Below are 14,331 nucleotides of genomic sequence, written 5' to 3'. Positions count from 1 at the left end.
AAAAAATGATGTAAATTTGGCATATAGCAAATTTTATACTAAATTTAGCACTACATTTACTATGATGTAAAATTTATACCACAATAAATACACTACTTTCTTATTTACATTTATGTCATTTCTATTATTTTATTAATATATTTAACTATCACATTAAATTATAAAACATTTATATTATTTTTTTATTGTCTTATATATTAAAATAATAATAAAAATAATTATAAAATTATAAAATTTTATTTTTTTTAATAAAGTATTAAGTAGATATTAAATTTTACATCAAAATTTTATAATTATGTATTGGAATACAAAACTAAAATTTAATATAAATTTACCACAAAATTATTTTTCGTGTTAAATATAACACAATTTTTTACATCTTCCTTTAGAAAATGTGTAAGATGAATGGTTATGTAAATTTTATTTTAACATAATTAAAAAAAGTTAATTGAAATTGTTTTAAAGAAAATTGTCAAACTTGTAAATCGTGCACACTAATCAACTCATGCAATGCAAAAACATCTCACTCCAATCCTACTCGAATTGGTACGTGTAATTTGACAAATCGAGTAATGTTGGACAATTTGTAGTTTGAAGTTTCGATAATTAAAATGCACCCCACATATATTTATAGAATTAATTAAGGGACCAATTAGGATGATTAAGTAAAAATTAATAATTTCCCTGAATAAAATCAAATAAATAAATAAATAATAAATTGAAAGTAAATATAATAAAATAATGGCGAGGAAGCTTTGAACAGTGCTGTCTTGTCTCCTCATCACCTGTCTCAGCGTTCTTTCTTTCTTTCTCTCTCTCTCTCTCCTCCTCTTTTGTTGGCTGACATTCAATTACAGCTTCAGCTCGTTTTGAGGAGAGAGGAAGGAAAGAGTGAGTTATAGGCGGAAAGAGGTCTAAAACGACCATGGATCCGGCGACGTTGAGCAAGGAGAAGAGCGTCGGATCCGAGAACGGTTCGGAGCAGAGTTTTGGAAGTTGTGGTAGCGAAGAGAAGAATCTGTTTGAGTATTTCGGGTGTGTTTTTCACCTAGGTGTGAATTCGATCGGCCATGAGTATTGCCATGCCCGCTTCTTGCTCATCAGAGGCAAGTACGTTGAGATGTACAAGAGGGACCCCCATGAAAACCCCGGCATTGTAAGCTTTGTTTTTGTTTGTATTTGTTCTAATGTCAGTACTTTTTTTGAACCTTTTCTTTTGATTGATAAAAGCTACGTTGGCGATCGAAGTGATTGTATTTCGTTTCGTCTTTTTTGTCTTTTTCTTGTTATCTAGAAAAGTACTTTTGTTTTGCTTTGTTTTTGGGTTTGTTAGAAAATTATAAGGAAATAAGACATTGTTGGATTGTCAAAGCTTTGATTCTTGAAGTTTTGGCTGTTCATGGATTGCATTTCTGGTTGTTTTTGTCGAAAAATGAAGATGACCGTATGTTTTGTTAGAAAATAGATGTGGGATGATCAGAGTGGCAAGGCCTGCCGTTTAAGGGGAAAACGCAGTCCGTTAGTCTCTGGCATATGTAATAGAGGATTAATTTATGTTTATGTAAAATTATGAATCAATAATAGAAAAGAGGACTGATTAGATAATGAAGACCTTGCGTTGTGAAAGCCAGGAGAAAGGGTACTGTTTAAAAAATTTGAATATGAGGTATTGATATGAATAACTCTTGTTTCATCTTATTTTTGTTCATTGCTCTTCCCTTAGTAAGCAAATATAAGCATGGAAGAAGGTCTACTAGCATATGCCATGGACTCATCTGAACAAATGATGAACACATCTCCTTCTAATTCCTTTCGAGTACTGCATGGGATAGATGATTGAACTGATGATATAGAATTATGATTCACTTCTAATTCCTTTCGAGTACTGCATGGGATAGATGATTGAACTGATGATATAGAATTATGATTCAACATGATCGTAACATTCAGTTTTGGGCTTGTTTTAGATTGTGTCTGGATTTCTATTCCATAATTTTATATAGATGAATAGCATTACTTTTGGAATTCACCATTTAATGGTTTTCTTTTTAATTTCTTATCAAGTATAATATCAAATTAATGCTTGTAATTCATTCTTTTTGGCTAGAAACCTATCAGGAAGGGTGTTGTTGGGCCTACTCTTATGGTGGAGGAGGTAGGGCGTCGAAAGGTCCGAGGGGTAAGACACTTTACCTCTGAGAAATTATTACTTATTTTTATTCTTGGTACTGTCTAAGATTGTTTTTTTCTCTCTTTTTTTTTTTTTATTCTTATACTTTTCTGTAGATTTTTATTTGATGTATTATCTCTGTTTACTTATCTTTATTCTTGGTAGTGTTTAAGACTGTTTCTTTCTCCCATTTTTTTATTCTTATACTTTTTTTCAGATTTTTATTTGATATATTATCTATATCCACTGGTGGTTTTCTTCTTTAAGTAGCTACTTAGAGAGAATATAACTAATGCTGTCTATGAGATTTGTGGAAGCTAAAGTAATGTTAATGTTTTATTTTGTAGGATAAGGATGTATATGTCTTGCGTTTTTATAATCGCTTAGATGAGGAGAAGAAAGGCGAGGTAAATTGTAGCTTACATTCTCCAGTTTGTAAATTATTGGTAGCAATGAATGCTAAAATTGCATGACAATTTTGTGCTGCATATTCTTTTTAGAAGTTGGGTTTGTTGATTCTGACCTAACTTAGGATTTCGAGCTGTTCCAAACTATTCTTGTTCCCAAGTATTACAGGACAAATAGCTTGGTCACCTTAAACTCACCTATTCGGAGAATACTGAGTTGGTTTTATTTATTTTACTACAAGTAGCTCTTTTGGTTCATAGCTTCCTGTTTGTGGCAATAATTGGTAGGTGAAGTTTCATGTTCTATGGAAGAGATTTTAGTTATAAAAAGAAAAGAGGAATGTTATATAAATTTTAGCCCATTACTCATAAAATTACATGAAGATTATTACCAGGGACAAAGGCTCTGGAGTATAGACCTTATTCAAAAATATCTTTTCTTATGAGCGGGAGTTTCCTTGGAGATAATTTCAATTTGAATAAATTAGGGCCGAAATAGTTATTTAAAAGTCAACTGTTAAAGTGTAGTTACTTAATGAACCAGCTTTTAGTACATTGCCTAGTCTATGTGAATTAGAAGTTTTTGTATTCTTATCTTACATTTTCTTTTTAATACCGATGTTTTAATCCAATCATCATTTTTTCTTGTTTGATGATAATGTTTAATATTTATTTGCTTTTTGAAGATTGCTTGTTCTACAGCTGGAGATGCTCGAAAGTGGATGGAAGCATTTGATCATGCCAAGCAACAGGTGCATAACATTTTAGTAAAATGCTGCCGCTTGCATAATTAAGTTAATTAATACAAACTACGAAGTTTTTCCCTTGCAAAGAATTTGTTTGTTTTGAAAAAAAAGGAATTTGTTTGTTTTGCTCCATAACTCGAATACTTCAAAGGTTTATATGACATTTAGACTAAAATTAGAAATTATTTTATAATTCACAAACATGTTAGAGAGGATACAATCTGTTGCAGCGTTGTTCTAGTTTTCATCATCTTTAATGTCCTGGGACTCTACTTTTGGCAGGCTGAGTATGAGCTATCTGAAGGAGGCAGTTCCAGAAACAAACTGAACATGGATAATGAGTAAGCTTGAGATTCTTTATTGCTGATGCATTTGCTTTAGTACTTCAGCAGTTGATTTAGTTTTAATTGATTGTATGTTCATATGAGATTTTGAATCGAGCTGCATTCTTCGAAAGGGAAGCTTTGATTCATTAGTTTGTTTTCATTAACTAGCGAGATCACTTTGAAGTTGGAAGTGGGACTGTGGGAGGTTCCTAAATCACACAAGCTAGGAGTGAAATATGAAATTATAGTTGATGCTCATTAGTTTTTGTTTTTTCTTAAAGAGCTTTTATTTTTATTTGGTTAAAGACATGATTAAGTTCTCCTTTTCAGAAATTGGTTTGTTGTATCTACTGGTTCAATCTAATAGAACATAATGTTAGCATTCTAGTCGAGGAAAAAAAAAAACCTATCTTTGATTTTGATGCTTATCTTTGGTCCAGACATTGTTGATTATTGTTTAAATATTGTTCATGCTTTGGACTGGGTTATCCTTGTTATCTTATGTGTTTTATTTTATCAGCCTTCCCTTTTCCTACTAGTGGAGCTGTTTTGTTTTCTTTCATGTTCTTAATATTTTTCATTCAGACTTTGAAGAATAATATTTTCTTATGAAATTTAGTGTAAATCTTGTGAAAAATTGTGTTGTGGAAGGATCAATCTGGAAGGACATCGACCTAGAGTTAGGCGGTATGCACATGGATTGAAAAAGCTGATAAGAATCGGGCAAGGTCCAGATGCACTTTTGCGTCAGTCCTCACACTTGGCTGCTAGTGCTGGGACAGATGGATTCTTTGACAGGGAGGTCGGTGACGTGATCGAGGCACATGAATGGAAATGTGTTCGAACAGTTAATGGTATCATTTCTTAGCCTTTTAAAGCATACATGATAGACCAAACCTAGATAAAGGGTTAATGGATTTTTGTTCTCTTGATTGGTGGCTGTCTTTTAGATTACCTACAGGTTGCCGAGCTTACTGCTCATTGCTAATAACGAGAGCATTCAAGTTGTTAAAAGTTGTTCTTATCTTGTAACCTCAATTTTGTGGCTAAAATTATTTTATGGAATTGTAAAGATAGTTAGGGAGCAGGTTAAATTGTCAAAAATAGTTTACTATTTTTGTGATGCAATTAATGTCCTGAATTTTACTGAGATTCATCTTTCTCTTGCTGAAAGTAGCATGCGGAAAGGGTACTAGGATGTGTGCTTGAAACTTGAAGCTTTTTTTTTTTTTTTTGGTGTTATTGGAGTTTCATTTTGGGAAACACAGATTATATATATATTTTATAATAACCTCAAAAATCTAGAAGAATCATTACAATAGCATGATCAAGGGTATTTTAAAAGAGAAGTATTAAGTACTTTTGATCATCAAGTTGTTTATCTTTTTGAGTCTCAAACAATGAAGATGCTTTCTGCAATTTAATATTACTTTGAGTTTCTTGGCCTTAATAATATTTTTCTTCTTACTTCCAGGTGTAAGAATTTTTGAAGATGTTGCTGTCTCCCAGGTATCATCTCTCATGTTATTCTTTACATTCAATGGAGCTGCTTGAACCGTAGATCCATGTTCTTCTTACTTTATAATTTTTTAGATTAAAAGAAGTCAACATTGTGTGCCTGTTTGTAGAATGAGAAAAATGTTCTTGTGAAGTCTGCTGCTGTTTTAGATGCTAGTGCAGACACTGCTTTTGAAGTGATTTTAAACCTTGACCGACACCAGAGATATGAGTAAGTTGATTTGATTACTGGATGCTTGATAAAATTAACTTTCACCTAATAATTTTATATTTACAGGTGGGATATGCTGACAGGAGATTTGGAGCTGATCGATTCTTTTGATGGACACATTGATGTTGTGTATGGAACATATGATCCGAAATATCTGACACGGTAATGTTGATAAATATGATCATGGTTTCTGTATACTTATTGATTGGCTGATCAGTTAGATGGTTGTTTTGACCCGTGGATACATTGGCCTCTGTTCCTTTTGTTTTGTTTTTACAACATAAATTAACTTCTATTTGATTATTCCGCAGGTGGCATTCTAAAAGAGACTTTGTTTTCTCTAGGCAATGGTTTCGTGGACAAGATGGAACATATAGTAAGGGGATTTGACTATCATGAATATTTTAGCTTGAATGGTTTCTTGTATTTTCTTTCTTTTCTAAAAAAAAGTAATTAACATTTAATTGGCCACTCTATTGATGTCAAGCACTTGCAGGCCACCATTTAAGAATTCATTAAGTTTCTCAATCGGGGTATTATATTCAATTTGGCAAGTTTCCCTTAGAATATAGGGATTTTGTGGGTCCTCTAGTTTCAAACTGAATAATTTGAGAAATTAAATTTTGACAACCATTGATATTGTATTTGAAATGTAAGGCTTACTTTGGGAACAGATTCTTTCTGCCTATGCTATTGCATTCTTCTAGGAAGAAATATGAAATGGAAAATGAAGAAAAATTAATGTAATTGGAACTATAGGTTTGTAAAGGAACCTAGGTGACATGATTCAAAAGTTAAATTACTTTTAATGGCTTCAAAAACTGTATTGTTCAGTTCAATGGCATGTTTGATGACTTAATGCCAATATCAATTGGAAAATGCATTAACATATGGTAATTCCTGACATTGGTGAATGGAAAGATCCTGGCATTGGTGCATTAACATATAGTATTCTTTTTAGATCTGTGTAGAGAGTGAACACTTCTTTAGACATTTTTATCATTTTAGGTGCTGTTTTATTAGCCCCTAAGGAGAATTTTTATCTGTATTTTTCTTTTTGCTTTTCCTTTTTGAACTATAATTGCTACTGTCACCACGGTTTTCTTTTGCGACAAGTGAGGGTTTCTATACATTACGGGGGGAGGTCAGTCAGAGGCCTCTTTCTCTTTTCAAAAAAATAAAAAATAAAAATAAATAAAAGAATGGAAAGAATCTCTTTTACTGTATTTCATCATAACAGAGGATGTTGTTTGGAAGCCTTCGTATTTGGCTGATATATTTTACCATACTTTAATGCAGCAATCTTACAAGTACCTGCTGTAAATAAGAAGAAGCCTCCCAAATCTGGATATCGTCGCACAAAAATTAATCGTAAGATATTTGATTTTTCTCTATTGGGAACCTTGGTAGTATACAATTTCTCAACCAAAAAAAATGACTTATTATTGTTTTCTATTGGTATCTACTAACATGCCTGCCTTTTTATACTTTTACTACTATATTATACTTTGGCTATAGCATCAACTTGGGAGATTAGAGACTTGAACACATCAATGGGTTCAAATGCTCCTAAATGTCTTGTGACTCAAATGTTAGAGATACCTTCAGCTGGCTGGTTCAAATGGAAGAAAAGTCACTTCTCAAAGTTTGAAAAAAGTGTGCCTTATGCATTACTAGGCCAATTGGCAGGTTAGAGATGTTATCCATATTAACTGAACCAATTTTCCTTTAATTTTTCTGCACATTATAGTTATCAAATGTTTAGCATAGCATGATCTTAATCAGAAATTCAAAATCCAGTACAGAACTCATTTATTTTCCCACCATTGATCCGATTATCACTTTCTAATTTGCCTTGCACTGGAAGGAAGTGATCAAAGTGTTGGTCTTGATGAAACCTAATTAACCATTAAAACCCACATCTCCTTGCAGTCTATTACATTTCTATCGAATGCTTTATTTTTTTGACCTTCTGCCTTTCCTTAAATTTAATCCATCACTTTTCTATTCTTTTTTTAAATTTATAAAATCCATTATCTCCTGATGCCCTTACATTTCTTCTTTCTCTTAGCAACTATTCAACTATGCTAGATACAGTACAATCTGAGTGAGAATACCTTGATATATTAGTACTTTTTCAATTGCAAAATCTATTTTGATGTATGGACCTTCAGTTTTGGTAATTATCTAATGTTTTTTGGTTTTTGACTCTTTAAATGAATAATTTTCAGGTCTTAAGGAATATATTAGTGCAAATCCTGCTGTCAAATATGAATCAACCACTACAGTTGTCCACTCTAAATTCACCCAAGTGTCTATTTCAAACGGAGAAAATGGACATGAAGAGGAGACACAAGCACATGAAGAATTCTATGACGCAATTGCAGGAGACTCATCATCATCATCAGAAGAAGAAAGTGATGATGATGAAGAAGTTGACCATAAGGTTTTCCAGTCTTTTGTCATTTGAACTAGAATGCATTGCTCCACACATCATATTTAATGAAGAAAGATGGTGAAAAAAAATCTGACATTTTTTTCCTGCCCCTAAATTTTCAGGATGGAAATGTGAAACTGAGGAATGTTTCATGGGCCATTACAAGCTTAACTAAAAAGCGAGCTTCAGGTCTGCCATTGCTTTGTGGTTTTAATTAGGCCTTTCAATGTTCTGTGTTGCATTGCACTATTTGTGTTTCATTGTAATAGAAATGTGGTTGCCTGGAACACGATTCTAAAATAAAACAAACAACATTTTGATCAAAAAGCCAATGTTGAATCAGTGAGGCTTAGCTGCTTAAGCCCCACATGCTTTTGAAGTTTACATCTCATTAGCAAGCCCCGACCAATTAACACAGCGCTTAAACCTCACACACCGCACATTTCCCTATCTCTTTATAGGGCTGATCAAGGCTTAAACCTGACAGCTTTTAAAACCGTTATTACCCGTTTGCTTTTTTTTTTTTTTGTTTGTAGTATAATGTATGAATATTATGATTTGTAAATAGAAAAGCTCTGCATGTTTACCTTCTATTTTCTTCTTTTCAGCTACAAAGAAGGAATTAGATACAAATGCAACTTTTACTGAAATTGATCCAAACCAATTCAATGGCTCCTTGCATAAGGAAAAGGACGAAAAAGACACAAATTGTTGGACTTCACCAAGTGGGATGGGATTTATGATTAGAGGAAAGAGTTACCTAAAAGACAATACCAAGGTCGATAGTAATATCCTTTCTTATAACTTCAACATCATTTACATGTATGACATTGCATGGACTTTGGCTGTATCATGTTATCTTCTGTATTTTTTATGGTAAACTACTGAATATGTTTTCTCCTCAGGCTCTATAAATTAAAGTTTTATAAAACTATGTGCCTTCAGTAATTTATAAATGCAGTGTATGCTGTCTTCTGATGATCAATGTTGAATATTCTATTTTGCTGTTCTCATCATCTGTCATCTTTTGATTAGAATTTTCTACTTACAGGGAGTTGTACTAGTTTGATTTTTGACAATTCTGATGTTGCTAGATGCATATGCACTACATTTATCAGATCTTTTTCTTTGTGTGTGTGTGTGTGTGTGTGTGTTTTTTTTTTTTGTTTTCCTTGGAAACTTGTTTTTTCCCCTTTCCTATATTCTACAAATTAATCTAATGATTTGTAGCTTTTGTGGGCGTTCTTTTGAGTGATTGATGTGCATTATTCTGTGGATGTTCTTATCTGAAAAATAGTTCTGAGGGTGTTAGTTAACACATGGACATTTTCAGATAATGGGAGGAGAACCCCTTCTCAAGCTCCTTGCAGTTGATTGGTTCAAAGTTGACAAAAGTGTAGATCGAATTGCATTGCATCCCAAGTGTCTTGTTCAGGTAGATATTCTATTTCGAAAGGGAATGCAATTATCTTTTATTCACTTCTATGTTGATCTTCGTGTGGTTGGCCCCACTCCCTGGATCCCTTAATGTGCCCTCTTTTTGTGGAAAAGTAAACTTTCAAAGAGAAAAAACAAAAAAGTATTTTATATTCCAGTCAAGATATGGGGATGTTTCATTATTAATGCAAAAGGAAGATAATGTATATTTGCCCGTCTTAGTTTTAGTTCTTAAACTCCAAAATATTTTCCTGTTTTAATGACAATCCTTCTCAATTTGTAGTCAGAAGCTGGGAAGAAGCTTCCGTTTATACTTGTCATCAATCTCCAGGTATGTAAATGCTTTAATTGTGTTGCTTGACATTTAGTATGGATTTATATTATATTATCAAGTATTTGCTTTTCTGCTTTATAAGGCGATAAAGATTTTTGTTTATTAGTTTCATGGTTGCCTACATAATTTTTTTCTTTGTAAGTACTAAGAATTTTAAAATATGAAAGGTTACTTTTTCCACTTTGGTGTTTAAAATAAATTATTTTGAATTGTTATTTTTCTTAGGTGCTTATAGCTTACGAATTCTGATTTGTAAATGGCTTACAGGATCAATTTTTCAATACTTAATCAAAATTTCTGAATTATATACTTATAGTTCTAGAAATAATAAGATAATTTTATTGATTCAAACAATGCTCTAAGAGTGGTAGTTTTCTAATTACATGAGAGAGAAATAATAATTTTTTTTATATATATATTCATTGTTCAGAATAATATTTGAAAAATATTGTTTAAGAAAGTATTATAATGCTAGACTCAAAAAACAAATTAATTTGTCAAGTTTCAAACAAGGTGTTTTATTTTTCTAAAGTGATACGTCACGACCCAAGTATCACCACTAATCTCGAGTCACTTAAAATGGTTCCAGTAGCTAGATATTCTCAACATTTTAAATATGAACTGGTCATGAGAATTTTTTAGCCTATGCCTTTGTTGTGTTCCAAATAATTCTTTGGTGATATGATTTCTTGTCAGCAAAGTATGTTGGCAAGGATACATGATATATGTAATCTTTGATCTGGTTTCTCTGAAAGTTTAACTTATTGGAACTCTGAAATTAATTATTATGTTTATCTTTAATTTTAAGGATTTTTTGTGCTAACAAGATTTCTTATGAACAAGACTTTTAAGGATTTTTTGTGCTAACAAGATCTCTTCTGAGAAATCATGGTTTAAATATTTATCTGGTTTATATTACAGGTCCCTGCAAAACCAAACTACAGTCTGGTGCTTTACTATGCTGCTGATAGGCCTCTGAATAAAAATTCCTTGTTGGCTAAATTCGTGGATGGTAGTGACATGTTCCGCGATGCAAGATTTAAACTGATTCCAAGTATTGTAGAGGTACTAGTCAGATAAATTTAACTATCTCCAAGGTGTTTGTGCCTTAGATCTGTTTTTATTTTACTACATCGAGTTGACTCGGCTAATGTCTTAATCAATGGTAAGGGATATTGGATGGTCAAGCGTGCTGTAGGAACAAAAGCTTGCTTACTGGGGAAAGCAGTCACTTGCAAATATTTTAAACAAGACAATTTTATGGAGGTATGTTACGTGAAGTGTTATTTATTTCTTGATTATTTTTACATCAACTAGAGAAGTGTTAAGTTCTGAGTTTTACAGAAACATTTACCTTGGCCCTTTTGCTGCTGAAGTAAAATGATTTTCATGCCTCCCTGCTGTGGGATTAATGTCTCACCAGTTTTCCCAATCAAACTTGTCCTTTTCTTTCTATGGGATACTAAATTGCAGAAAACGACAGCTTAACCGTTTATTTTGCAGATTGATGTAGACATTGGATCATCATCAGTTGCAAGAGGTGTCATTGGCCTTGTCTTGGGATATGTCACAAGCTTGGTGGTTGACCTGGCAATTTTGATAGAGGTTTTGTCTTAATATTAATGGATATGTTTTCCGCTTCTCAACTTGCACTTCTGTATTTCCTGTGGTCTTTCTATTAATTGTTTCATTTCAGAACTTTAGAGAAACATGCATAAGAGGGATTTCTATGTCCACGATCTACTGTTTTAACTGTCAAAATACTCTGTAGTGGGTAATTAGGAAGATGTTATAGAGGGGAAGCTTGGTGACAAGTCAAGGCAGTGGAGTTCTGAAATATGTTTCTCTTTTTTATTCTTTCAATAGGGATAGTTCGAATGGTGCTCCTACTAGATATGATGTTCGAGTTACTTATAATTGTTAGCTTAGGTAGGAATCCTAGTTCAAAAAAAAAAAAAAGGAAAAAAAAGATTACTGTATGCGTCTTTGTAACTATTTGCTTAGGAAGGAGCATCTCTAAATATTTGGTTGGTTAACCATAATCATCAGTTTGTCTATAATACATTTAAGTTGGTAGTTTTTAAATATGTATTACATAATAGCAAGATGATATTTTCTGATGTGGTGCAGGCAAAAGAAGAGGAAGAGTTGCCCGAATACATTCTTGGAACTGTTCGGCTAAACCGGATTAAGCCCGAGTCTGCTGTACATTTGGACGTTTGAGGTTTCATCATTGTTGTAATCATCATCATCATCATTATTATGATAAAATTCAATTGGTACGGTTTCTCCATTATTTTCAACTATCTGTTGTAAAGTATTAATAATTAGTGAGCCAGGACATGCAATAATAGTTTAATAATTTATCGGTTTATCTTTAGTTGAAATGTCATAAATTATTGCTGCTATGATTGCTTGTCATAAAGGTTTAGTGGGTTGATCTAAACCTTTGATTGACTTAGAAAGAAGTTGGATTTGGCAAGTCTCCATGATTGTTGGACATGAGTCACATGACCAACTAACTATTAAGGATATGACCTTGATCCAATTCTCCTGATGAGGCCTGTGTTTGGTTGTTGAAATTATGTGTATGAAATTTCATTTCCCCCCCTTTCATGTGTCTATTTCTAGGGGAAGATTTTTATAAATTTTGTACAAGGCCAAATATTTCTATGTACATAGCATTGTTTCCTTTCTCTACATCCAAATTCAGCTCCATTGTAATCTTAAACAAGTTTCTTGTAGCTTATCTTGTAAACATGGTTTCATAATGTATGCAGATATATCAATTAATTATATTCTATAATGGCACTATAAGAGTGTATTTCTTTATTACAGTATTATACTATAAACTAATTGTCATTTACAATCAGCCGTCTTTGTAGTAATGGCACAAATTTCATATGCACAAGATTCCCTCTTTACTAAAGGTTTAAACTAACAATCCAATCTTGCATTCATCATCATTTTGCTTTTGCATTTTTAATCAATGAAAACAAGTATAGTAATCTGAAAAGATTTTAGAGAGAGAATTAATTGTGAAAAGGGTTCTTTTTCTTCAATCACTTTACTAATTCCACCTACTTTCAATCTTATCTTTATGGTTTTATATATGTTTTTAACAGTATTTTTCAGCATGATTGATGCCTTTCTCTGCTAAAGATATCAATATCCATTTTGTTTCATTAGTTTCTGCACTATAATTATTTTGACTCTGTTTCACCATTGATTTTCAACCCCAAAATATCCCTGGATTATTCACAACCTAATCCATGGATATCAGTGGTCATTTTCTAATAATGAATTCGGATGTAAACGGGGCGGGGCGGGTGGGGGGATTGCTCTCACCTTTATATTCGATACCTAAATTTGCCCCATACCTATCTCAATATTTGTTTAAAATAAAGCGGGGACGTGGCGGAGATTACTCAGCTGGGAGAAAGATTCTCATCAGGTGTCCATTACATATATATTATTGAAAAAAAATGATGTCTCAAATAGAATTAAAAAAAAATCATAAAAACTCATTAGAAAAATAAATATAAGTAGTATAGTGTGTATAATAAATAGAGTTAGTAAATACAATATTGACAATCGAAAATAAGTGGTCAAGTGTCATTTTTTTAAAGCAGTTAAGTTTGTTTATTAATATGCATCACCACAGGTATTTTCATGAAAATTGAAATGTTTTATTAATGTAATTAATAAAAAAAGTTAAAGCATGAAATTATTTTAAATGTAATAGTTAATATTTTAAAATTTAAATATATACATATCATATCGAGGTGGGTATCTATCATTTGTTCCCGCTCCGAACTCAATTCGGGTATGGACATTTAAACTCATACCCGCCTTTATCCTTGAAATTCGACCCTCGCCCCCGTCCTATTAGGGGTGGGTACCTGCAGGTGTCCGAACTCGCGGATATAATTGTCAAAATAACAAATGAGAAAGAAGGTGTGATTTTCATATCTAATAATCTAATAATTTAGTTTAGTAATATGTGTATTGTACTTTTCCATTTGATTAGATGAGTATGATATCAAATCAAACATAAACTATCTTCTAGCCATCAAGCCCTAATGGGAATCACATTCAATTGTCTTTATTTTTTATATAAAAAGATGTGTTCTTTTTCTTCTTAACCCACGGCCACATTGGTCGGCTGGTGTCATTTTCAATCTTTCTTTCTGTTTTTTTTTTAATATTTTATTTCTATGTATGTATATATAATTTTATTAATTTCTTTCCCTTACTAGGTAGGTACTAGGTAGATAATGAAATTTGAAACTAAGAATATTTTAGACTAATTGTCTATTTATACCGTTGTATGTAAGATCTTGTAGGATATGAGAGTCAAATATAATTTTGATTGAAGGTCATAGTCCTTGTCTAAGTTAAGGTTAGGAGGGTCTTAAACATGAATCATGGAAACACATTTGCATCCATAGCCATTGTCACTACCTTATGAAACAAAAGTAAATTTCACATAGTTTTAATAGAACAAATCTTTTTTCTTATTTACTGATTATGATTAGTAGAAATTATACAAGTAAAATTATAAGATTTTTTTTTTATGGTTTAAATAAATAATATTATGGGGTTACGAGTCTTTTTATTTTTATTTTTTATATTTATATGGAATTTTTTATGCTATATTTTGTAAAAAAAGATAGAAATTTCATATTTGTAAAACAATAATAAACTTCGCCGGAAAAGTTAGTGACACTGGAAAAGTCACCAGA

The 14,331-nt window shown here is 32.1% G+C and overlaps 1 protein-coding gene across 2 annotated transcripts; it reads left to right on the top strand.

Annotated features, from left to right (window-relative positions):
• The first annotated feature begins 661 nt into the window (after nucleotides 1-661).
• Nucleotides 662-12,387, top strand: LOC115724877 (protein ENHANCED DISEASE RESISTANCE 2-like). Of its 2 annotated transcripts, XR_009688279.1 has the most exons (22): nucleotides 736-1,156; nucleotides 2,108-2,179; nucleotides 2,518-2,577; nucleotides 3,264-3,329; nucleotides 3,606-3,664; nucleotides 4,301-4,503; nucleotides 5,124-5,158; nucleotides 5,278-5,378; nucleotides 5,445-5,540; nucleotides 5,690-5,754; nucleotides 6,678-6,749; nucleotides 6,897-7,067; nucleotides 7,610-7,824; nucleotides 7,938-8,004; nucleotides 8,424-8,593; nucleotides 9,149-9,250; nucleotides 9,536-9,583; nucleotides 10,508-10,651; nucleotides 10,757-10,852; nucleotides 11,090-11,191; nucleotides 11,717-11,865; nucleotides 12,049-12,387. XR_009688279.1 is itself a non-coding variant. In XM_030654242.2 (21 exons), exons 1-21 carry the CDS (start codon nucleotides 926-928, stop codon nucleotides 11,807-11,809), a joined length of 2,268 nt encoding a protein of 755 aa, XP_030510102.1. In that variant the 5' UTR covers nucleotides 662-925; the 3' UTR covers nucleotides 11,810-12,387. The 2 variants fall into 2 exon arrangements, 1 of the variants encoding a protein (XP_030510102.1); XM_030654242.2 differs by having other exon boundaries at nucleotides 662-1,156; nucleotides 11,717-12,387.
• The last annotated feature ends 1,944 nt before the right edge of the window (nucleotides 12,388-14,331 follow it).

This window comes from Cannabis sativa, chromosome 6 (assembly GCF_029168945.1).
Source record: "Cannabis sativa cultivar Pink pepper isolate KNU-18-1 chromosome 6, ASM2916894v1, whole genome shotgun sequence".
Taxonomy (NCBI): Eukaryota; Viridiplantae; Streptophyta; class Magnoliopsida; order Rosales; family Cannabaceae; genus Cannabis; species Cannabis sativa.
This window is presented reverse-complemented; position numbering and strand designations above follow the sequence as displayed.

Excerpts from the sequence above, each read along its gene's own strand:
- LOC115724877 (XM_030654242.2), top strand. The coding sequence starts at position 926 with ATGGATCCGGCGACGTTGAGCAAGGAGAAGAGCGTCGGATCCGAGAAC. Across the intron at positions 7,825-7,937 it reads ATGAAGAAGTTGACCATAAG|GATGGAAATGTGAAACTGAG; the intron begins GTTTTCCAGTCT and ends CTAAATTTTCAG. Across the intron at positions 10,652-10,756 it reads TGATTCCAAGTATTGTAGAG|GGATATTGGATGGTCAAGCG; the intron begins GTACTAGTCAGA and ends ATCAATGGTAAG.